Source organism: Schistocerca nitens, chromosome 7 (genome assembly GCF_023898315.1).
Source record: "Schistocerca nitens isolate TAMUIC-IGC-003100 chromosome 7, iqSchNite1.1, whole genome shotgun sequence".
Classification (NCBI taxonomy): domain Eukaryota; kingdom Metazoa; phylum Arthropoda; class Insecta; order Orthoptera; family Acrididae; genus Schistocerca; species Schistocerca nitens.
Window position 1 is genome coordinate 104,710,862 of NC_064620.1, and position 25,995 is coordinate 104,736,856.

The window sequence follows — 25,995 nt, forward strand, 5'->3', positions numbered from 1 at the left end:
ATCTGCTCATAGGTATCTGGTTGTGCCCACTTAGTAACTTTTTAGCCGCTCATCTGTTACCATAGGGTGGGCTATTGCACCATATCTATAACAAATTCTTTAAGTAAGGGTCAGGTGACATTACACACAATTAATTAAAATAGAACACAAATAAATACAGCATATAACATCAAAAAATGAAATGGGAATGGCCATAGGGTAAGGATGTACCCTGACAGTAGACTTAAGTTCAGTATTGGCTTTTATTTAACTCAAAAAACAAATTATCTGAAACAGTCATTCTACAGATCTGCTAATATATGATGATTAAATATGAATCAAAATAGTACTGCAGTTGGAGGAACCAGAACATACAAAGGCACCATTTAATTCTTTGTCAGTGGACTGATTCAATAATCTAAACAAATTCCCATATCTAATCAGTTCACAGAAGTTTGTTAATAATTGATTCTCAAAATATTGATTAACACAACCATTTATGGTAACACTCTATCAAACACTCTTCCCAAATTGTACTGAAAGTCCAACTACAAGCATACTGTGCTAGTGTAAACAGCTCCTAGGCTACACAAGACCATACCCCTTCAAGTGACAGCAAAAGAAAGGCCATAAACACATTCTGCTCCCTCTGTCCTTAACTATGTCATTTGAATGCAATCATAATCACAATAACTCTTAACTTCTTTATCACTCTTGTTAATTTTCTCTAATGTTTTCACATTAAATGTACTATAAACATTTTGACATATCACATACACTCTATTGACACAAAGAGTGAATTTATATATTTTTGAATATAATAGAGGGAAACATTCCACGTGGGAAAAATATATCTAAAAACAAAGATGCTGTAACTTACCAAATGAAAGCATTGGTATGTTGATAGAAACAATAAATAACATACGAACACACATACAAATTTCAAGCTTTTGCAACCCAAGGTTGCTTCATCAGGAAAGAGGGAATGAGAGGGAAAGGCAAAAGGATATGGGTTTTAAGAGAGAGGGTAAGGAGTCATTCCAGTCCCGGGAGCAGACAGACTTACCTTAGGGGGAAAAAAGTACAGGTATACACTCGCGCGCACACACACATATCCATCCACACATATACAGACATAGGCAGACATATGTAAATGCAAAGGGGTTGGGCAGAGATTGTCAGTCGAGGCGGAAGTGGGAGGCAAAGATGTTGTTCAATGACAGGTGAGGTATGAGTGGCAGCAACTTGAAATTAGCAGAGGTTGAGGCCTGGTGAGTAATGGGAAGAGAGAATATATTGAAGGGCAAGTTCCCATCTCCGGAGTTCTGACAGGTTGGTGTCAGTGGGAAGTATCCAGATAATCCGGATGGTGTAACACTGTGCCAAGATGTGCTGGCCATGCACCAAGGCATGTTTAGCCACAGGGTGATCCTCATTACCAACAAACACTGTCTGCCTGTGTCCATTCATGCGAATGGACAGTTTGTTGCTGGTCATTCCCACATAGAAGGCTTCACAGTGTAGGCATGTCAGTTGGTAAATCACGTGGGTGCTTTCACACGTGGCTCTGCCTTTGATCGTGTACACCTTCTGGGTTACAGGACTGGAGTAGGTGGTGGTGGGAGATTGAATGGGACAGGTCTTACACCGAGGGTGGAGCCAGAGGGTAGGGAAGGTGGTTTGGGGATTTCATAGGGGTGAACCAAGAGGTTACGAAGGTTAGGTGGATGGCAGAAAGATGCTCTTGATGGAGTGGGGAGGATTTCATGAAGGATGGGTATCATTTAAGGGCAGGATTTGAGGAAGTCATATCCCTGCTGGAGAGCCACATTCAGAGTCTGATCCAGCAACAAACTGTCCATTCGCATGAATGGACACAGGCAAACAGTGTTTGTTGGTAATGAGGATCACCCTGTGGCTAAACATGCCTTGGTGTACGGCCAGCACATCTTGACACAGTGTTACACCGTCCGGGTTATCTGGATACTTCCCACTAACACCAACCTGTCAGAACTCCGGAGATGGGAACTTGCCCTTCAGTATATCCTCTCTTCTCGTTATCCGCCAGGCCTCAACCTCCGCTAATTTCAAGTTGCCGCCACTCATACCTCACCTGTCTTTCAACAACATCTTTGCCTCTTTACTTCTGCCTCGACTGACATCTCTGCCCAAACTCTTTGCCTTTACAAATGTCTGCTTGTGTCTGTGTATGTGCGAATGGATATGTGTGTGTGTGTGCGAGTGTATACCTGTCCTTTTTTCCCCCTAAGGTAAGTCTTTCCGCTCCCAGGATTGGGATGACTCCTTACCCTCTACCTTAAAACCCAGATCCTTTCGTCTTTCCCTCTCCTTCCCTCTTTCCTGATGAAGCAACCTTGGGTTGCAAAAGCTTGAAATTTGTGTGTGTGTTTTTTATTGTCTCTATAAACGTACCAACGCTTTCGTTTGGTAAGTTACAGCATCTTTGTTTTTAGATATATTTATATATTTTTGCAATTATGTTATGTATAAAACATTTTGTGCTATAATCCAGAACTACCAGATCCTAGTCAAATTAGATTCTCCCTTCTCCATGACCATGGAGTACTAGACTAATCAATCATAGGTCTTATAACATAATATGATTATTTAACTTTATATACCCTAAGGAAAGAAAATGATTCACCATGAAGGAATTATCTAAATGGGATAGAAACTGGTAGATCTGATGTACATGTACAGGCAAATAAATGATTACAGTTTCATAAAAAATTGGATGATTTATTCAAGAGATAGAGCTTCCCAAATTGAGGAAGTCAATAACAGATTATTCCACATCTGGCCTTATGCCAGCGTTTATTTGGCTTTTAAATGATTGATTGAGTTGTTGGATGTCCTCCCAAGGGATCTCACACCAAATTCTGTCCAATTGATGTGTTAGATCGTCAAACTCTCAAAATGGTTTGAGGGCCCTGCCCATTGTGCTCCCATTGTTATCAGTTGGGGAGGGACCTGTTGACCTTGATGGCCAAGGTAAGGTTTGGCAGGCAAGAAGGCAAGCAATAGAAATTCTAACTGTGCGTGGGTGGGCATCATCTTGCTGAAATGTAAGCCCAGGATGACTTGCCTTGAAGCACAACAAAATGGGGCAATTAATATCTTCGATACCACTGAGATTTAACGGTGCCACACATCACAACCAAAGAGGTCCTGCTATAAACGAAAAGGCACTCCTGGTTGTCTGGTTGTACGGCAGGCAACAGTCAGGTTGGTATCCCACCACTGTCTGTGGTGTCTCAAGACATGTATTTGACCAGGAATCTCATTGATTGGAGTAGAATGACTTCAGTCTTCAGTGATGATTCCTGATGACCAGTGAAGACATGTCTGGAGACTCCCCAGTCAGTGGTGGGATATGAACTTGATTCTCACCCGCCATATGGACCGACAACAAGGAGTGATGATCTGGGGTGCCATTTTAGTTCATAGGTTGTCACCCTTGGCACCCTTACAGCATAGTGGTATGTTGACAATATTGTATATCCTGTTGTGTTGCCATACATGGCATTTGATCCTGGGCTTATGTTTCAGGAAGATAATGCCAGTCTGCACATAGTAAAAGTTTCTACTGCTTGTCTTCATGCTTGCCAAACCTTACCTTGGTCAGTGAGGTTGCCAGATTTCTCCCCAATTGAGAATGTTTCAAGTGTTATGAGCAGTGTCCTCTGATCAGCATGGGATTCTGACACTCTAGCATGCCAGTGGTACAGAATTTGGCATTATATTCCTCAAGAGTTCATCCAACATCTATCAGTCAATGCCAAGCTGCGTTCTTGACTTCCTCAATTTGTGAATCTCTTTCTCTTGAATAACTCATCCAATTTTTTCTGAAATTGTCATCATTTGTTTGTCTGTATTTACATCACATCTGCTGAATCCAATTCCATTCAGGTAAAACCCTCATGATGCATCATTGTATTTCTGTCTCAAGAGTGTATTAATCCGTATAAAAACAAAGCATACTATTATCAATAACTTAGCCACAGCTAGGTTGTTAGTGTAGTTGTGCAGAATTTCAATTCTGGCATTCCTTACATTAAAATAGGAATTTCATTCATAACAATTTTCTCCTTTATTTAATAATTATATTGCTGTTTCTTTCTCCTTTTGATGGTGTATCATTTGTTTATATATGAGTGTGTAATTGTGAATGTCTTTATTAAAACCGGTTTTCATATTCAAATATTAATAACATTACTCCTATGTGTGCTATATTGGTGGTGAAAAATGTTTTGGAACCATCCTTTTATTACTACTTCAGTGATGTATTCAGATTTGCTACAGCCTGTCTGGAACTAATTTTGCTAACTTCTGTTGAATGTTTCAAATATTCCATATTGGTGCTGATAGATTCTTGCTGTGGTGGGTTCACTTCCAAACTGCCACATAGACTGGATACTCAGTAGTTTAGAGAAATCCAGGCAGGGCACTCACTGCCAGCTACCACTATTCCTGGCCCACATGCTACTGACTCTCCCTTACTTACATCAGCCACCATGCTACATCGGCTAGCAACATGATTTAAATTCATACTCATTTTCCAGTGAACAGTACACAGCGGGTAATCACCTAGCACTTGCACCACCAGTATTTTGGACATGGAAGGTACTATTGACACATGGTTTTCACAGAATTAAACTGTAGGCAAGGTCACATATTTGCAGCTAATGCACAGATTTTGAGACACTGACAGAAGTGCAGTATTTTACAGCAGTTACAAATTTTTAAACAGGAAAATGCCTACTGACAGTAAAAACCCCAAAGTAACAAAAGTGTTAGTGTTGATGGTGCTTGTTGCAGGAACCTAATGCAAGTAGTTTATGAGTTGCTGTGCTGTGAACATTATAAACACGGACAGCTGTGTGTTCCATCCTGTCACTTAGATGATAGATGACATTGTTATTTTTGTTTACATTGTATTTTTGGTACACTGTGATTGCATTGCAACTGTACTGTCACTTATTATGAAATAGTGGACATAGTAGGACGAAGATGGTATTTCCCAGTGTGAAAAAAAATGGGTACACTCATGTCTTATGCTGACTGTAGGAAGTATGCCATTTGTTTGTGTACCGTGTATGCTGAAAGAAATCCCAATAAACATCAGCCTCTTCAACCTCTTTGATCAATTCCAGACGATATGAATCAGCATGTTACTGCTACCTGCTCTGCAATTTCTGCTGAAGTGCTAGAAGTGTGCAGCAATTGTTGCATGGCAGATTGCAAGCTTGTATTGATGCTGGTGGTGATCATTTTGAGCACAGGCTTTGAGGAGACATTGGTTCTTTGTGTGTCAGACCCCACTGAGATACTGCATTCACCTTTGCTTTTCTGTTGTTTGTCCTAGGCAATGTCCCATTTAATAACACGACACCTCCAGAGACTTAGTAACATCTGTGTAGAGCTGTACATACACATCCATGTTAAATTCAAATTCATTTATGCTACAACATGGAACAAACAACTGCCATCGTTTAAAATGTTCAAATAACAATATCTCATAAACTACTCGCACTAGACTCCAGCAACAAACACCATTCACGTTCTAATTTAGCCTACTTCAATTGTGATACTGTCAATAAGTGTAAATCCATTGAAATATTTGTACCTTTTTAAAATAAATTCACATCTGAAACTCATGTATGGGCTACATCGGCAAGCCCCTGCCTACCATTCCAATCTTTGAAATCTGTTTGTCTATGGTCCCTTCCATTATCAAAATATTTGTGGTGCATGTTTTAGGTGATTCAGCCTGTATATGATAACTCTTACTTGTAATGTCATACACCCCCACTTTGTGTTACATTAGCTTGCTACATGAGATGCAGTGTAGCACTAAATAAATATAAAAACATGTTATTGACTCTGATTACATCAGTACACACTTGTTAAATTTGTAGTGGTGAGTTAGCATGCTTAGTTAAGCTTGTATCTACACACATAAATTCATAAAAATAATTATACTTTTAATTAAATCATACTGCTGAGTACTATGGTTTTCAGTTTAATGGGCTTGTGCTAATAATAATAATAATAATCATAGTAATAAACTTTTTAATTATTCCCATTTTTTGTCCTTCCCTCACACTTCAACAGTAATGTAACCCTGCTGTTGCGCTGATGGCGATTTCTATTGTTCCAACTGCAGATCTTCTACCCAAAAGTGTTTGTACACAGCCAGCAGACTGTGTGAAGTACACTATGACTCCTAGTGGTCAGGCTGTGTGAACTCTTCTTGGATTATCAGATATCCGCTGTGCAGTGCCCTTAATTGAAGCTAATCAAAGCACTAAGAACAAATATACATGCATATTTAAATACAAACATCTGCATTCTTCCAAACATGACTGTAGTAGTATGCATATACACCAATTTCATTTCATTATTCAACAAATTCAATAATAATAGTACCCCAAAGCACAAAATTTGGCTCCAAGTGCCAAGTTGTTCACATAAACAAATAACCCGTTAAGAAAATTTCATCTGGTAGTGTATAATTTTCAACCCCCCGTATAATATTTACTTTCCTCAATATTAATCTATATGGCAGAATACATATAAGACATATAGGCAGAAACATAAGACTATAAGATACAATAGTTCAAATTATCCTACTAAGTAGAAATACATACAAGTAAATGAGAAATGAAAATTTACATTACTAAGAAATAATCCATGTTTTCCATAGTTATCATTGTTAAGAATATTCCATACAGATGGGTCCTTACTGGAGATTATATTTGTATTACCAAGTTTTGTTCATGGTGTGCACACACAGATAAAAATTATGTACTGTACATTATATGTCACCTCTACTGGTTATCAAAATGTTTGTGTCATTGGCATACAGAAAGGAGCTGGCATTTGTTATGTGTTCTGGGAGGTCATTGATGAACAGTACGAGAAGCACAGGACCAAGAACATCAATTTTTTTGTATGTAGTGTACCTGACCTGCATACCTGGATGTCTTAGAGTTTCTTATTTCTACATATTGCTTTCTTTCACTGAGGTAGCTACAGAACCAGTTGTGGGCTACACCTCAAGTCCCATACTTCTAGAGTTTCATGAGGCGGCTTTTGGTCAGCCATAACAAATGCTTTGGACTGATCAAGAAATATATCTACAGCAAGTTGTTTATGGTCAACAAAGCCTGAGCACTTTTTCATAAATGCTTACAAAGCATTTGTGGTGGACCTATTTTTCTGGAATCCATGTTGAGAAGATAAGATTATGTAATTAGAATTTAAAAATATCTGTAATCCTATTGACATACTGTATTCAAAGATCTTTGAGAAAAAAAGATAATATAGCAATTGGCCTGTAGTTTGCTATGTTAGTTTTCTCTCCTTTCTTGCAGAAAGGTATAATTTTAGCAAGTTTTAGCTGGTTCAGAAACACTCCCTCTAGAAATGAGGTATTTATGATTTTTTGACAGGGGCCCACTGATGTAGTCTGGACACTTATGAAGTAAGAAGAGGGGTATCATATAATGCATTGCAGAATAAAACTTTTTAATTTTTTTCCTTATAATACCTTCAATTTCATATAGTGTTGTAGGAGATAGGAAAAAGGAATTAAAGGGAGTTTTTGGGAAGAGAGATACAGTGTTCAGAGAGTTCGTCAGGAGATTTGTGCAAATTTCTGAAAAACACTTATTATATTTATTAGCAGATTTATTACATGTCTTTTGCCCTTCTGTATTCAGTATGATTTTATCCTCAATCCTCATCTTCATTTACTATACCCTAGAAAGTCTTGCATTTGTCAGAAGACCCCTAATTGTTCAATCATTATGAGTCTTTTTATCACATTTGATACCTCTCCCGTACATGGTTTTGTAATTTTTATAGTATGCCTTGAACTCTTTGGATTTGCTACTTTCCAGTTTGCAATGTCTGTGCGGCAGCCTCATCTTTTCTGATGAAGTTTTAATGCCTTTTATTTTAGTGATAGTTTTGTTTTTTTCTGGGAAATAGTAATTAAAGTAATATTTAAATATCTGCAAAAAATTATCTAACTTCTCATTTGTTGTTGAAGAGGTAAATACTCTTTGCCAGTCTTCTTTCTTTAAGCTAAGTGCAAAGATATTTATGTTACTGTCACTGTAACTTCTACACTTAATAGTTATTTTTTCATTTGAGAGTACATTGCATGGTGGTTTAAATGTATTGTAAGTGCACTGTGATCTGAAAAACCAACATCTGTAATCTTTACAGGGCAGTCAATGGTGGCGACTACCTGGTCACTGGTCAAGACAGCTGTTTAATGTTGTTGCTGGTATGACTTTTATATTCAAGATAAATGACATCATTAAATTTGTTAATTGTGAACTTCTAGCAGATTCTTCAAGAAAATCAGTGTTGAGATCACTACACATTATTACATTTTTTGAATTATTGTAAAATGATTTCTCTAATAATAATGCAAAGTTTCTAAGGAAGACAGAAAAGTTAACACAAACTGATCTATACACACATATTATGCACACATTTAGGTCAGCAAGTATTACCCTAGCTACTTCAATGTTCTTGTATAAGGAATACCCTTCACAAGGATGGAAAGGTTCACAACTGATGCTATTTCTCAAGGTAGATACAAGTTCCACCACCTTTGTAATTTTTCCTGGAATAATGGTGAACTAATCTGAAGTTTTGAATACACTGATAAGCTAATTCTGATTCTTTTAGCCAGTCTTCACTAATACACAATAAATGCACATTTGACAATACATTAATATCACTCAGAAGAATTTCAAGTTCACTTACTTCATTTCGAAATCCTTATATATTGTGACAATTACTTCATGCATAATAAACATACTTTTATATATCTTTCAACTTTCAGTCTCTGCATCCTTCTTAAACAAATTATGAAATACTTCTTGAGTATTCTTCTCTCCATTTAATTGCTCCATCTTCCTGACAAGTTTCAGTTTTAAATCAGCCCATTCCTTGGGAAATCAATTTTATGAAATTTACAATAAGATACCAAATCAGTAATGCTGTATTCTCCTTCCTCCTTCCTCATTCATTCACTGCTAATACTTCATCCTGAGCCACATGACTTCCCTCCACCAAAATATATGTTTTAATTTCTTCTTCAAGGCAACATTCGTAACAATATGGGATTCTGGATACGGATCGTAATATACATAATAAACAGTTCCTAAGTTTTCTATATACACATATATTTTACCATAAAGACTGGTACACATGAACACTAGATGAAGTACAAAAGCAGACTGAATTAAACATGGCGGCTCATCAAAAAAGTTAATATTACAAAGATTGTAATTTGTATGGGTGATGTGACCTATCGATGCCACACAGCCCTCTCCCCCCCCCACCCCCCACCCCCCCTCCCAGGTGGCGTGTGAGCATGCCAGCTCCGAATGCAGACTGCGCCATCCAAAGAAATTACAGCTCGAACACATGACAGGTCGCACTCTTGACATTGAGTTCCTCGGTTTGGGTCGGTTCTGTGCTGTCAGTGAGCAGTACAAGCACACATTTATCTAACTCCATAATCAACACGTCATTGACGCTGTCAGGTGGTACATTGCAGCACAAAATGTATGACGGGGCGTCCGCCTCTCTAGTACCTGAAATGTCTTCAAAACCTGTGAATGGGGATGATGATGACATGCCTGAGGAACCCGCGAACTGCGGTGGTGAATCATTAGATTCAGAAAAGCCATCCATAGGTTGAATGGACTCGTTAGCAGGTTTGTCCAAAGAACATGTGCTCAGGCAGTCCAAGTGGGTCGGCAGAGGGGTGTCAGAGTCTACGAAGGCAGGCTTGAGCCTGTTTAGAGAAACAGTTTGGGGGCAAACTTTTATCATAATGTTGAATGTCGCCTCGCTGCTCCGGAGTACTTCGAAGGGGCCAAGGTAAGGGGGCTGTAAGAGTTGTCTGACAGAGTCGTCCCTGAGCATGACGTGTGAGCAAGAGCTGAGTGCAGTCGGCATATAAGTGTCAGGTGGCAAATGGCTGACAGGTGGGTGTAGCCTGGTGTTTTTAAAGTGTGCACATATTCTTCCGATAAAGTCTGGGAAGGAGGGGGAATCCCCGGGATCTTGGAGGAGAATTAGTTCCCCAGGTAAAATCGGGTTTTCACCAAAAATGAATTCGTAAATCATCCCATGTAATTCTGGTTTAAATGCAGAACGTAGGCCCAGCAACACCCAAGGAAGTGCCTCGGACCAGAGACAGTCGTGGCACCAGAGTGCAGTTTTAAGGGTGCAGTGGCATCGTTCCACCAACCCATTGCTTTGCAGGTGGTAGGCTGTCGTATGGATCTTTTTAATACCGTAAAGATTGCAGAGAATCATAAAAAATGCAGATTCGAACTGTCAACCCTGGTCAGTTGTGATAGTGGACGGACAGCCGAACCTAGTGATCCAAGAAGAAACAAATCCTTTGGCCACAGTTTCTGCTGTGATGTTGGGTAAGGGAACAGCTTCCACCCAACGAGACATTCGGTCTATTGTGGACAGGATATACCCTTGGCCCTCCGACGGAGGCAGGGGACTGATAAGGTTGATATGTACATGACGGAAACGTCCCTTAGGGATGTCAAACTTGCCAAGTGGTGGAGAGGTGTGACGTCCTATTTTGTTTCGTTTACCGGAAATGCAGCTGCATGCCCATGTTTGACAGTCCCGTTTCAAATCTTTCCACACAAAATGCTCGGTGACGAGGCGAGTGATGGCTTGGACACTGGGGAGGGCGAGATTATGCAAGGCGTCAAAAACCTGTCAGCACAGCGTGGGCGGGAGCAAAGGCCGCAGAATGCCCGTAGAAACGTTACAGCACACTTCGTATGAAATGCCAGGGAACTTAGACTTGGTAAACACAAGAAAGACTGCGGGTCCGTCACCAGAACCTGAGTGTCCTCGCCTAAGGCCGTAGAGTGGTGAGGTTGGATAAATTGACAATACTTGAAACAGTATTGCTCCACGAGAGGAAATCAGGATGGCCCTCGATGTCAGTGCGGAAATGTTTGACGGTCTCGTACACCACCAGAAGCTCTCTATCAAAAGCGGAATATTTCTTCTGTGCTGTAGACTGTTTTTTGGAGAAGAAATGAAGTGGTGAAACTGTGTCGTCTTTGCTCTGTTGTAATGATGCTGGCATCCGTAGTGATGAACAAATCAGCAGATGAATCAGTGTCGGCAAGTTTGACTGTGAGCTAAAGCTGTTTTAAGAGCCCTGAAAGCCTCTAGTATGGGTTCAGTCCAACAGACTGGTTTAACACCTGAAGTTTGTTTGCCGGAGACCGTGTCCATCAGTGGGGCCTGTACGGCGGTGGCAGAAGATAGATGACGATAGTAGTAATTCATAGTACCTAGGAAACGTCTCGAGTTCTTTGTACGTAGCTGGGGGGTGGCAATGATGTGATAGCCTGCATGCAGGATTTGGGAGGCTGTATTCCGTCTGTGGAGACAGTGTAACCCAGAAATGTCACAGAAGACTGACGCAATTGGAATTTTTCTTTGTTGACCTTGACACCATTGGATGCCAAAGTCTGGAGGAGCTAGGGTAAATGATCTTCGTGGTCTTCAGTCGATATGCTGAAAATGAGTGTGTCATCCAGGTATGTGAAGCAGAACTCGGATCGTAGTAAGACTGAGTCAATGAAACGTTGCCACATTTGTGCCGCATTCTTTAAACCGAATGACATGAAGTTGTACTGGAACAAACCAAGCAGCGTGATGATCACAGTCTTTATAATGACTTCCGGCACTACGGGAATCTGGTGATAAGCACATTTGCAGTCAATCACACTGAAGATTGTGGCACCTGATAACATATGAGTGAAATTGTTTATGTTTGGCACGGGATAATTGTCCATGACAAAGCATGCATTTAAATGTCTGTAATCACCACACATCCGAAAAGAACCATCGTGTTTGGTGCCGAGGTGAACTGGTGAAGACCAATTGCTGTCCGATGGCTGTAGACTGCCTGCCTCCAGAAGTTTGTTAATTTGCTGCCTGGCCCAACGCAACTTAATGGGTTTGAGGTGTCTAACCTTGTGTCTAATATGAGGGCCAGCAGTGGTAATTATCTTGTGTGTCATTCCATCAGTGACGGAAGAGACTGAGAACTGCACATGAGGCTGAGTAATGTTCTGAGACAGAGTTTTGGGACAAATGGGGTGCGATGAGGTGTAGCCATTAGCGCGAGTGGGAAAAGGCAGCACGAAAGTCACATGCCTATTATGCGAGTGCGGCGTCCACTTGTTTGTAGAGGTCGGCTGCACACGTAACATGGAGTGGAGTGGGGCGCGCAGTGACTGACTGTTGTTAACTTTGCCTTGGGTAACCGGCGCGGGCGAGAGAGGCGCTGGTGTCGCACAAGGGACAGCGATGGCCACCGAGTTGCTTGGCTGGTGCACGGGAGAGGGGGAATGTTTATCAACCAGTGGTGCGACTGCCTGTGTAGTAGGCGTGGTCGTGCTGTGTGAGCGACTGTTATTAGAGACACTGTTTGAAACACGAGGCACTGCGCGTAGTGGGTGCTTGGGCAGCGCGGTGGTCACTGAATGCAAATCGTCACATGCAATGAATGTTTTTGAACTAACCTGAAGAATGTTCGAGCTGATGCTTTGCGGTGAAGTTCGATCCGGTGAAGGAACTGCAGATAGCAGTTTCAACAGCGAGGTGCGGGCCACAGCGAGCTCGTTGTAAGTATGAGCAATATGTTATTTCAGCTTGTCATTCTCCCGGCGGAGGTGCACCGCTGAGTCATATTCCGAAAGTAGGTTAGTGACACAGGTCACAATCTTGCCCGTGAGGGCAGAACACTTGCAAACTAAATCCCATGTTGCAGCGGAAACGGAACAAGAAGTATGGGTGCTGGAGCACGGCATCTGAGTGTTATACGGGTGGTGTAACACTGAACACTGGACTACGTTTAGGAAGAGCTCATAATGGGACAAAAAATCCATACCGAGAATTGGGTCGTTTATGTCAGCAATGTAGAAGGTCCACGGGAAATGCAGAGAAGGGGATAGGTGCACCATCACTTTCACAGAACTGACAGTTTGTAACGTTGATGCATTGACGGCTCATAGGAGAGACTTCGTCTGTGAAAAGTCGGTAGGAGCCAACGATCAAGGTATGATAGACACGTCAGCGCCAGTGTTAATTAGGTAGACAAACTGTGATGAAATGTCTGTCCCATATAAACAACCGCTCGGCCGAGGGGACGAGTGGACAGAGTGCAATGTTAGGAGATGCCTGTGAAGTTCCTTGCAGGACTTGGCTTCACTTAGTTCCTGCGTTCGGCATTTGGGTGTTGGCAAGGTAACCTGAACTTCTTGGTCTCAGCCCCAAAAATCATGTGGTACCAACAGTACAGATGAACCGGATGTGGAGGTAGTAGTGACTGTGATAGCAGGAGGAGGCTTGTCCTTGTTGATCTGATCTGGGACGTAAACCATGACGTATGGAGTGTGGGCAAGTCTTGAGTGCTCGGAAAGAGGAGAGAGCGAACAAGTACTGCCTGGCAACATAGAAGGTGTAGAAGCGGAACGGGCCCTACCCCTGCCTGCAGACGGCCAGTAAACAGGAGGTGTAGTGTCACACAGCAATGGGGGATGCACTGGGTGTTTCTGGTGCAGGAGCACATACAGCTGATCTGCGATGCGTAGGCAAGAATCGATAGACTGGAAAGAGTGTGGGAGTAGGTGTATCTGTAGGTAAGTAGGTAACTTGGCAGACCATATTGCCCACAGAGTGATGTCCGGCATCATGTATTTACTCATGAGTAACCTGAGGCGGTTCCAAAGTTGTGACGGAGTGCGGTCCCCTAGGTGTTCCTCGTACAGAATCTCAATTATTAATTCCTGTGGCGAGCAGGCAATTCGATCCACTATCGTTTTCTTGGCAAACACGTACTTCGGTGGTGGAGGCGAAAGTAGGATATCACAAATTAAATCCGAGTGGTCGTGAAGGGGTGTGACCAAATATAGGAACTTGGAGTTGTTATCAGTCACTTGATGTAGCACGAAGAGGTGCTCCACCAGTGCGAACCATGAAACTGGAATGTCCTCGTATAGGGGAAGTAGCTTGGGTAGGTAGCCTGGAGATGGAGACAAAGGTGGCTTCGGCGTGTCTTGGAAGGCCTGCGGTCTCGCTGCACAAGAGTTCATGCTGGGATCAGGCATCACCGGAGCGGAAATGTTACTAGCACACACGTTCGGTACAACGGCCGTTTCTAATGTCTCTGAAGACACCCGAAAACACAATGTAGCAGGCACAGTCAGTACCATGTGAGCAAACGGGAGAGCAGAGTGTAATGAGGACCCATAAACTGTACCAGAAATTGCAGGAATAGCATTGAAATTGTCCAACTCGGAAATGACGCGGAAGGTCGGCGGGGCAGACACAGACGGTACTGCAGAAGGATCGAGCGGTTGTATGGTCGGAATCGAGGTCCCCCGTGGGTGAGGAGGGGGTAGGGGGGTTGGCTTGGAGCTTAAAGTGGCAACAACGAGAGTCTACCGTGCACGCTGGCCACGCACCCTTTGTGTTAGGACCATAAAACACTGGTGAAATCTGTTGGCGGTCACACTGCCATAGTACAACATTGCTTGGTGAAGAGGCTATGTTGGGTGCACCCGTAACCACATGGTCGCGAAACTGGGCTGCCGATCCAGTGATTTGTTCTGGTGAACTGGATGCATAAAAATGTCTGTTACTGATTTGTGAGGAAGGCGAGGCTGGCATAGCTTGGTAATAATTGACAGCATGTGTGTTTTGCACAAATGGCGGCATTGCACATGGCACTACTGTAACAGATGTCGTGGCGGGTAGAGGATCAAAGCACATGTGCGAATTTCTGTCCCTTTGAATTTCGTACGAGTGATCAATCGTCACACTATTTAGTAGATCATCCACTTCACTTTTCATTTGTTGCTGTGCATAATCTGGCAAAAAAAAGCCTGAGTCCATTGTTTGAGGTAACTGCGTAACACTCGGTCGTTTTGGAGTTGCTAAAGTAGAGGTTATTCTCGTCAAAGATCGTAGATCATTGTCTGTTAGCTGCGAAATAACTGATGGTGGAGGGTTGTGTTGGCCTGGTCATAAGAGCTGGGGCTCGAAATCTTCGTTAAGAATGTTCAGTGATGTAGCCATGGGTTCAGACATGAAAACTGTTGATTCTATATGACCGGTGCGGAAGTAGCGGAAGACTTAGAACTTTTTGTCCGGGATCACCAATATGGGATTCTGGATATGGATTGTAATGTACATAATAAACAGTTCCCAATTTTTCTATGTACACATATATTTTACCATAAATACTGATACACATGAACACTGCTTGAAGTACAAAGGCAGACTGAATTAAACACGGCGGCTCGTCAGAACAGTTAATATTCCAAAGATTGTAATTTGTGTGGTCAATGTGCTCTATTGATGCCACAATACCATTACCATTATTGCAACTCACTCTTACTTCACTTGTCAACTTATTATTACTACAGCTAGAATTATCATGTACATTCATTGGTACTTGCATATCATTATTTCACCGTCTACAACATTATTGCTACACGCATCAATATCATCTACCACAGAAAGATTACCCCACATTTTCTGCCCATCCATCAACATACAGCATCTCATTACAGTCAATTTCATTGGTATTAATTACCTTGCCCCTCATTTTGATATTAACGTCTGCTTCCATTTCTGGCATAAGATCCACCTCTGTCTCAGATATTTTTGTGATTTCAACTGAAGCTGTTTCCATATTATTCTTATCTTCTATTTCACCCACTTTATTCCTGTCAACTAATACCCCAATAAAATAACTGGTGTACTCAGTGTCATTACTAGTTTCATTAAATTTCTCTCCTCTCTTCCCCTTATTTTTCTACTATAATCATTATAACCTCCCCATATCTCTACATCACCCAAAATTGCATCCCTATAATTTCCTTCCATTCTTTTCTACATTTACTGTTCAAGCTACTGGAATCCAGCTTGGTCTTGTTCATTGCATTACAGTCTTCCCCCATCACTGCGGATCTTGAGTGAGGCACCTGTTAATTTCCCTGCTATCTCCTCTGAAAATTTTCATTTTGTGTACCATATCTTCTTTTCTACACCTTTCCCTTTCATCTTGTCTTCTCTGATCAAAGTTTTCTCTCCTCCCCCCACAGTTTCTATTATCTTTCTACTGGCTGATTCTCCAGTTTCTGTTCTCATTACTGTGCCCATTTCTCTCATCTTTCAAGCTATAGCCACTGTTTCCGATAATATTATTATTATTATTATTTCACCTATCCTGATTTCTGCCATTCTTTATCTGTTCAGCATATCATAGTCTTTAACACAGGGTCTTGCCCATATTTTCTATAAAGTTGAGAAATTCATCCAGAGAATCAGTTGAACTGCCAATAAGTTCCCACTACAAAGATTCTGGCAACCTTCTTTTTAGAATGGGGACTTCAGTGGTCTAGTGGCCTATATAAATAAATCAATTTATTCAATTCCCTTCCACAAAATTCTTTCATATTTTTCTTTCTCGCTTCTGTAGTGACATCTGTAATCTTAGCTGCTTTGCCTGCCTCCAGTACTTATCTAAGAACATTGTTTCAAAAGTCTTATAATCAACAAGTTTCTCCACATTTTGGTTTGCTCAGGTTTGAGCCACCCTTTCTAAATGCCTTTTTAAGAAATTTAATCACAGCAACCTCACTCGTACTAAGTATGAAATTATCTTTGATCTTTGGGGGGGGGGGGGGGGGGCAACCAAGAAATCCAGTGCATGATATCTGCCCTCACCATTAAAAGCTTTGGTATGAAAATTGTTCCCTATTGGATATCATATCATTAAATTGCCCTGTCCTGCTGCTAAATTGTTCACAATTTCTTTCAAAGTATATATCTACCCTGCTAATTCGTCTTATTACTATTTATCCCTTTATGGCATCCAGAAATTTCTATTTTAATTGACTAATTCTGCATCTGTCATGTAGAGTAGAGTAGAGTTTTATTGGTCCTGGTAATCATATAGTACATAAATAGTACATTCTGATGTAGGACAAATCAATGTATAACAAAATATAATATTAAATTTGCATTAATTTCATTATTTCTACATTAAATGGTCACTGAGTTACAATATTTAGAGCAAATATTGTACAAAAATAAAGAGTAGATATTTTAAAGCAGAAAGAGCATGTACTGTACTGGCAAATTAATATTTGTATTACAGTAACATTTACATGGTAAATCATTGAAGTTCTAGTAACATTTATATGATACATCACTAAGATAAAGACACAAATCGTTAGTGAACTTCCTGAAGGAACTTGTGGAGGCTACAGAAGCAGTGATGGGTCTAATATGCCTTAGCAGTTGCCTTGAAATTTGCTGTGTCATTTATTGATTTAATTTGTGGGAGAATTTTATTATAAATAACTTTCCCATAATACAGGGTTACTCTTTTATTCACGATGGTGTTGGAGGGCTCTAAATGAAAGTTTTCTGTTTGCCTGGTGTTATAGAAGTGTATATTTTCATTTTTCTGGAAGACAGTGGGATTTCCCATTGAATATTCTTTCATGAACATTGTTATCTCATACACATATATACACGGAAGTGGTAGGATTTCTAGCTTTTTAAAGAGTGGTCTACAGGTTTTGTTCATTTTACACCTTCCATTATTCTTATAATTCTTTTTTGTAGACTAAAGAGCTTTTGGTTACGAGAACAATTACCCCAGAAAATAATTTCATATTTCAGTTGTGAGTATATATAGGCATAATACACAGTTTTAAGAGAATCTTTGTTGCAGCATCCTTCTAATATTCTCAATAAGTAACATGTAGTGCTTACTTTCTTACAAACTGTTTCAATATGTGTCCCCCATTTAAGATTATCTTGGAGCCATACTCCTAAGAACTTAATGTTGACTACATTTTGAAGGTCTTTGTGAGATATCTGAATCTGAATAGTTTGCTCACCTTTTTTCACATTATAGAAATTTAGTGCCACTGTCTTACTTGCATTTATTACCAATTTGTTGTGACTAAACTAGTTTTCAATATTGTTCAGTGTCTCTGTTGTAGACTTCTGAAGCATTTCCATTTCTTTCCCACTCACTAGCACATTTGTATTGTCAGCAAACAGGATGATGTTCTCGCAGAAATTTGTTTAGGTCATTAACATATAACAGAAATAGAAGAGGTCCCAGAACTGAACCTTGTGGCACTCCATAGTTTGAATAGTGAGTCTGATGAAATTTTGATGATGCACTTCAACCACTTGTTTTCAGTCGCTTAGGTGTGACTTTATCCAGTTGCTACATGTTCCTCTGATCCCCATGTCGTCAAGTTTAGGCAGTAGTTTTGTGTGATCTATGATATCAAAAGCCTTAGAGAGATCTAGACATATTTCAGTGACATTTTCGTTATTTTCTAGTTTCTGAAGTACTTCACTTGCTTGAAAAAAATTTTTCCTATGACTTTTGGGGTTGTTTGGGGAAGGAGACCAGACGGCGAGGTCATCGGTCTCATCGGATTAGGGAAGGATGGGGAAGAAAGTCGGCCGTGCCCTTTCAGAGGAACCATCCTGGCATTTGCCTGGAGTGATTTAGGGAAATCACGGAAAACCTAAATCAGGATGGCCGGACGCGGGATGGAACTGTCGTCCTCCCGAATCCGAGTCCAGTGTCTAACCACTGCGCCACCTCGCTCGGTCCTATGACTTTTGAGAATACAGATAGTAGAGCAATGGGCCTGTAGTTAGCCATTTCATCCTTTTTACTTTTTTTTTAAATAGTGGTTTGAGCTTAGCTGTTTTTAGGAATGATGGGAAAATTCCAGTTTGAAAGGAACTATTATAAAGGTGTGCTAATGTTCAATAATGAGATCTCCACATTTTTTAATAAGGCTGCCTGGGATGCCATCTATTCCCATGGAATGATTCACTTCTAAAGTTCTGATAACTGACAGGACTTCTTTCTGGGTTGTTGGAAGGAGAAACAGTGAAGTAATTTGTATTGCAAGGTTTGATTTCAGTGATTAACTGCTTTTGCTAAAACAAGTATTGAACACATTTGCTATTTCTTTAGGATCATTAATTTCTTAGCTGTTACAATTCAATTTAATATTGGAATTTTGAGGAGAAACATTGTCAGATTGCTGTTTCACTATACTCCATACAGCTTTCATTTTGTTATTGGAGTTATTTATATAGCAGTATTTGCCATTACTTTAGCTTCTTTGATCACTTTGTCAAGTATCATTTTATAATTCTTGAAATACGCAAGGAATTCATTGGATAGTATGGAAGACTTGGAGATCTCATATAATCTTTGTTTTTCAGCACATGCCTTATTTATACCTGTTGTTAACCAGCAATTTTTTTTCTGTGAAGCCTACTACACTTGATTTTTAGCTGGAAATGACATGTTAAAATAATGTGTAAATATATCCATAAATATGTTGAACTTCACATCTGTGTTATCATATCTGTACACTTCAATCCATGTTTCCTTATTTAGTAAATTCCTAAAGTATTCCATGTTTTGGTGGCTGAAGGTTCTTCCTATTTTTATTGTTTCTGTTAGTTTAATTAAGTTCAGCATTGAAGATATTTCAAGAAGCTGTGCATAGTGGTCACTGAAACCTGTGTTGAAGTTTCTATCTGCATGTTCATGGATTTCCTTACTTATCAGTATCATTTCAATAGTGGTCCTGGATACATTTGTAACTCTTGTAGGGGAATTTATAATTGGGAGCAGGTAGTATGTTGCACAAATAGCCATAAGATCATCTCTATCTTTTGAAACTTTGTTAAAGCCAATGCTAAAGTCTCCACATATTATAACTGTTTTGTATAGGTCCCCGATACTGTCAAGACTACCTTCAAGTAGGTTAAGGAATATTCTTATGTTTGAGTTTGTTCTTCTGTACAGGAAAATGATGATTGTTTTTATTGAGGTTAGTTCTACAGCAGAAATTTCAAAATCATCTTTTCCTAATTTTTCGAGAGATTATAGGCAGCAATAGCTGATACTGTCTTTCACAAATATACATGTTCCTCTATGCGTAGATAGTTTTCTACAGAAACAAGATGTCATAACATAACCCTGTATACTTGTGATTGCTAACATCTCATCAGTTAGCCAAAGTTCACTAAAACACTTTTCCTAGAAAGTTTGTTAGGAACAATATTTCCTCATCCTCAAAGAAGCCATGGATCACAAAGGGTGTTAGAGTGTCATGTAAATGCAAGAGGGACCATTATATTGCAACCAGAGGGTCCAGGGACAGAGAATTAATCAGCCATTATAAAATTATTGTAAAATCCTAAAGAAAGTTATTCAGACATCAAAAGCACTGTATTATGTAAAAGAAATTAATAACTCCAAAAATAAAATGAAGACTGTCTGGCAAATACTTAGCAAGGAGACAGGGAGCAATAAAAAAAGACCTGTAGAAAAGTTCAAAATCATACACGAAGGGAATCTTGTGCAAAATCCTGAGATCATAGCTGAAATCTTTAATAAACACTTCCTGTCAGTGTCTGAGAAAATAGGCTGCAAGGGTTCTGTGAATGATGCCTTGACCTTTCTGCAAAATGCTGTCCCTAACAAAATAATTCAAATGCATATTAGACCTATTACAGTATCAGAAATTGAAAGAACAATTGCCTCCATAAAAACCAAGAACTCCCGTGGAGTAGAGAATATTTATAGCAAATTGTTAAAACAGTGTTGTACTTCTGTAAGCAGTATACTGTGTCATATTTTCAATGCCTCTTTGCAACAATTAATTGTTCCTGATAGACTAAAGTATGCTATTGTGCAGCCTCTCTTTAAGAAAGGGGAGAAAACTGATGTTACAAATTTCAGACCAATATCTCTCCTGACTGTGTTTTCAAAGGTACTAGAAAAAATTATCTATTCTAGAATTTTAGAACAGCTACATAAATTCAATATTCTTAGCAAACATCAGTTTGGTTTCCAGAAAGGTCTGTCTACTGAACAAGCGATATATGCCTTTATAGATAAGGTTTTGGAATCTCTAAATGAGAAAATGGTGACAACAGGGTTATTTTGTGATTTATCTAAAGCCTTTGACACTGTGAACCACCAAATACTATTACTGAAGGCAGACCATCTAGGAATAAGTGGTGTAGCAAATAACTGCTTCAGTCATACCTGACAGACACTGATGACCTCGGAAGTTAAGTCCCATAGTGCTCAGAGCCATACCTGACAGAAAGGAAACAGAAAGTAGTCTTAGATAGGTCAGACAATTTGTGTGGTGGAATGATTTCATCAGAATGGAGAGACATAAATTGTGGAGTGCCACAGGGCTCTACTTTTGGTCCTTTACTGTTCCTGTTATTTATAAATGATTTACACTATTCTACCATGATACAGCGTAATTTTACCATCTTTTCAGATGACACGAACATAATGGTTAATGGTCATAAATGGGAAAATGTTCAAGAGTCTGTTAATATTATTCCTATAGATTTAATGAAATGGTTTAGTGCAAATGGTCTTTCACTAAATCTTAGTAAGGCTAATTATATTCAGTTCACCCCAACAGAGAAAGAAACGACTGTTAAATATGCCACACACGTCATAGAAAGAGTGGAAGTAACCAAGTTTCTAGGTGTGAAGATTGACTGTAGAGTAAACTGGTCCCATCACATTTTAGATCTATACAAGAAACTCAGCTCTTCAATTTTTGCTATGCGAATCATCTCTGACAGTGCAAACTTAAGCATTAAAACAGCAGCATACTATGGTTACTTCCATTCTTTGATGGCATATGGAATTATTTTCTGGGGAAATCAACCTCTTGCAAAGAAAATATTCATTGATCAGAAGAGTGTGTGTAGACCCTAGATGCAGTTGCAGAAGCCTATTCCGGAATCTGGGAATTCTTACAACTACTTCTCAATACACATAAATGATTAATGGAAAATCTCATATAAAGATGTGAAACAAATACTAACAAAGAGATAGAGTGGCTGGCCAGTACTTACCTCAGTTCAGTACAGCCGATAGATACACAAAACAGAAAATTTACGTTCCTAGCTTTCGGAACTTTGTTTCTTCGTCAGGGAGGAGAGAGGGGGAGAGAGGCTTCCCTCTGACAACCATGCCTCCATCCTTGCTACCCTCCCTGTTTACCTTTCCCTGTTGCTTCATAACCCGGGTTGTGAGTAACTGAATCCACTTTACCTTCTTCCCTTTTTTTCCCCTCTCCCCTCCCTGACGAAGGAACAAAGTTCCGAAAGCTAGGAACGTAAATTTTCTGTTCTGTTTTGTGTATCTATCGGCTGTACTGAGCTGAGGTAAGTACTGGCCAGCCCCTCTATCTCTTTGTTAGTATTTGTCTCAATACACATATTCACTTATGTGTTTCATAAGTAAAAACACTGATTTATACAAATGCAATAGTGAATACCATCAGTACAACACAAGGAGGAAACATGATTTCCACACTGAAGGTAAAAATTTGGAGGTTGTGCAGAAGAGCGTACAGTACTCTGGTACAAAGATATTTAATGCTCTTCCTCCAGAAATCAAATGTGAAATAGCCAACAAATCTACATTTAAAGAGCTTCTGAGGCAATTTCTTTTAGCCATGTCATTTTACAGTTTGGAAGAGTTTATGAAACACAGTGAGAAACTGCCTTAAAATAAAATAAGATGTAATATCATATAAACTGAACATTAAGCTATACATTCTTGTCACATATGTAATTCTTTAGTGTTAACTGCTTATATTTAACTCTCTGGGTTATATGACATTTTCATATTTAATTTACTATGTTTTATACTTTGTAATCTGTAGGCCTAAGATTTCTCATTTCATCATATTGTGTTGCAGATCACTGTAGTAGTTACATAACTTTCAAATCTTTACTAGTATGCATAGTGTATAAGTACTTGTAATTGACAATGTAAAGACTTACACACACTACATCCATGTGAAATTCACAGTTGGATCCGTGGTGTAAGAAATAAATAAATAAATAAAATAAAAGATACTTCTATTAATTGATCTGACAGTAATACTTCTAGCTCATTAATTTTGTTTCGCAATGACTACACATTTTGATGGACAATTATATACTTGAGGTTTCTGCTTGGCATATCTGATTCATCACTTACCTTTATTTGTCTCTGCCTTCCTTTCATTTTAATCTGAAGAACACTCCTGGGATGAACTATGGAGGTGCTGTCTTCATCTGTGACCAGTAAAAATACTCACTTCTTGATGGTGGTTGTCCCCCCTCACTGTTGTTGGAAGGATGTACGGGAAGTTGATAGTGTGTTCTATTCCTTAGAAGTCTTTCTCTAATTATTTCACTAACGCGATCACAAACAACCCTTGTCCCTTCGTAGTTCAAATGCATTCCATGCTTCATGTGCAGATTTCGATGCAGCTTGCTTATATCCAGTACACCGCACTTAGTGTATTGAGAACACAGTTTCTTTATTTTAAAGTTTGTTTTCCAAATTTCTTTGTTTACACATTAACTATAAATTAGATTGTGCCTATGAGACAGTGAGGCAACTACTGTGTTTCTGCATTTGTTAGCTTGTAGAAAATTCTGTAGCATTTTTAAACACACCTCTGCTTCATTTTTTGCCACATCATTTGAATCCATTATACAGACGGTCCCCCCCCCCCCACCCCACCCCCCCTGCCCCCACCATGAACCATGGACTGTGCCGTTGGTGGGAAGGCTTGCGTGCCTCAGCGATACAGATGGCCATACTGTACGTGCAACCACAATGGAGGGTATCTATTGAGAGGCCAGACAAACGTATAGTTCCTGAAGAGGGACAGTAGCCTTTTCAGTAGTTGCAGGGGCAACAGTTTGGATGGTTGACTGATCTGGCCTTGCAACACTAACCAAAATGGCCTTGCTGTGCTGGTACTGCGAATGGCTGAAAGCAAGGGGAAACTACAGCCGTAATGTTTCCCGAGGGCATGCAGCTTTACTGTATGGTTAAATGATGATGGCGTCCTCTTGGGTAAAATATTCCGGAGGTAAAATAGTCCCCCATTCGGATCTGCAGGCAGGGACTACTCCTTAAGAGGATGTCGATATCAGGAGAAAGAAAACAGGTGTTCTACGGATCGGAGCGTGGAATGTCAGATGCCTTAATCGGGCAGGTAGGTTAGAAAATTTAAAAAGGGAAATGGATAGGTTAAAGTTAGATACAGTTGGTATTAGTGAAGTTTGGTGGCAGGAGGAACAAGACTTTTGGTCAGGTGAATACAGGGTTATAAATACAAAATCAAATAGGGGTAATGAAGGAGTAGATTTAATAATGAATAAAAAAATAGGTGTGCAGGTAAGCTACCACAAACAGCATAGTGAATGCATTATTGTGGCCAAGATAGACACGAAGCCCACGCCTACTACAGTAGTGCAAGTGTATATGCAAACTAGCTCTGCTGATGATGAAGAAATTGATGAAATGTGTGATGAGATAAAATAAATTATTCAGGTAGTGAAGGGAGACGAAAATTTAATAGTCGTGGGTGACTGGAATTCCAGAGTAGGAAAAGTGAGAGATGGAAACAAAGGAGGTGAATATGGATTGGGGGTACGAAATGAAAGAGGAAGCCATCTGGTAGAATTTTGCACAGAGCATAACTTAATCATAGCTAACACTTGGTTCAAGAATCATAAAAGAAGGTCGTATACATGGAAAACTCCTGGAGATTCTAGAAGGTATCAGACAGATTATATAATGGTAAGACAGAGATTTAGGAACCAGGTTTTAAATTGTAAGACATTTCCATGGCCAGATGTGGACTCTGACCACAATCTATTGGTTATGAACTGTAGATTAAAACTGAAGAAACTGCAAAAAGGTGGAAATTTAAGAAGATGGGACCTGGATAAACTGACTAAACCAGAGGTTGTACAGAGTTTCAGGGAGAGCATAAGGGAACAATTGACAGGAATGGGGGAAAGAAATACAGTAGTAGAAGAATGGGTAGCTCTAAGGAATGAAGTAGTGAAGGCAGCAGAGGATCAAGTAGGTAAAAAGACGAGGGCTAGTAGAAATCCTTGGGTAACAGAAGAAATATTGAATTTAATTGATGAAAGGAGAAAATATAAAAATGTGGTAAATGAAGCAGGCAAAAAGGAGTACAAACGTCTCAAAAATGAGATCAACAGGAAGTGCAAAATGGCTAAGCAGGGATGGCTAGAGGACAAATGTAAGGATGTAGAGGCTTATCTCACTAGGGTAAGATAGATACTGCCTACAGGAAAATTAAAGAGACCTTTGGAGAAAAGAGAACCACTTGTATGAATATCAAGAGCTCAGATGGAAACCCAGTTCTAAGCAAAGAAGGGAAAGCAGAAAGGTGGAAGGAGTATGTAGAGGGTCTATACAAGGGCGGTGCACTTGAGGACAATATTATGGAAATGGAAGAGAATGTAGATGAAGATGAAATGGGAGATACGATACTGCGTGAAGAGTTTGACAGAGCACTGAAAGACCTGAGTCGAAACAAGGCCCTGGGAGTAGACAACATTCCATTAGAACTACTGACAGCCTTCAGAGAGCCAGTCCTGACAAAACTCTACCATCTAGTGAGCAAGATGTATGAGACAGGCGAAATACCCTCAGACTTCAAGAAGAATATAATAATTCCAATCTCAAAGAAAGCAGGTGTTGATAGATGTGAAAATTACCAAACTATCAGTTTAATAAGTCACAGCTACAAAATACTTACACAAATTGTTTACAGACGAATGGAAAAACTGGTAGAAGCCGACCTCGGGGAAGATCAGTTTGGATTCCGTAGAAATATTGGAACACGTGAGGCAATACTGACCCTACGGCTTATCTTAGAAGCTAGATTAAGTAAAGGCAAACCTATGTTTCTAGCATTTGTAGACTTAGAGAAAGCTTTTGACAATGTTGACTGGAATACTCTCTTTCAAATTCTAAAGGTG

At 39.8% G+C, this 25,995-nt stretch overlaps 1 protein-coding gene across 1 annotated transcript in view; it reads right to left on the reverse strand.

The window, feature by feature from the left end:
• Nucleotides 1–25,995, reverse strand: part of LOC126194646 (polyubiquitin) — a 112,114-nt gene that overhangs the window by 56,327 nt on the left and 29,792 nt on the right. Inside the window, exon 4 of the mRNA XM_049932826.1 lies at nucleotides 6,971–6,978. Coding sequence (XP_049788783.1) covers nucleotides 6,971–6,978 — 8 coding nt within the window. The remainder of the gene's footprint in view (nucleotides 1–6,970; nucleotides 6,979–25,995) is intronic.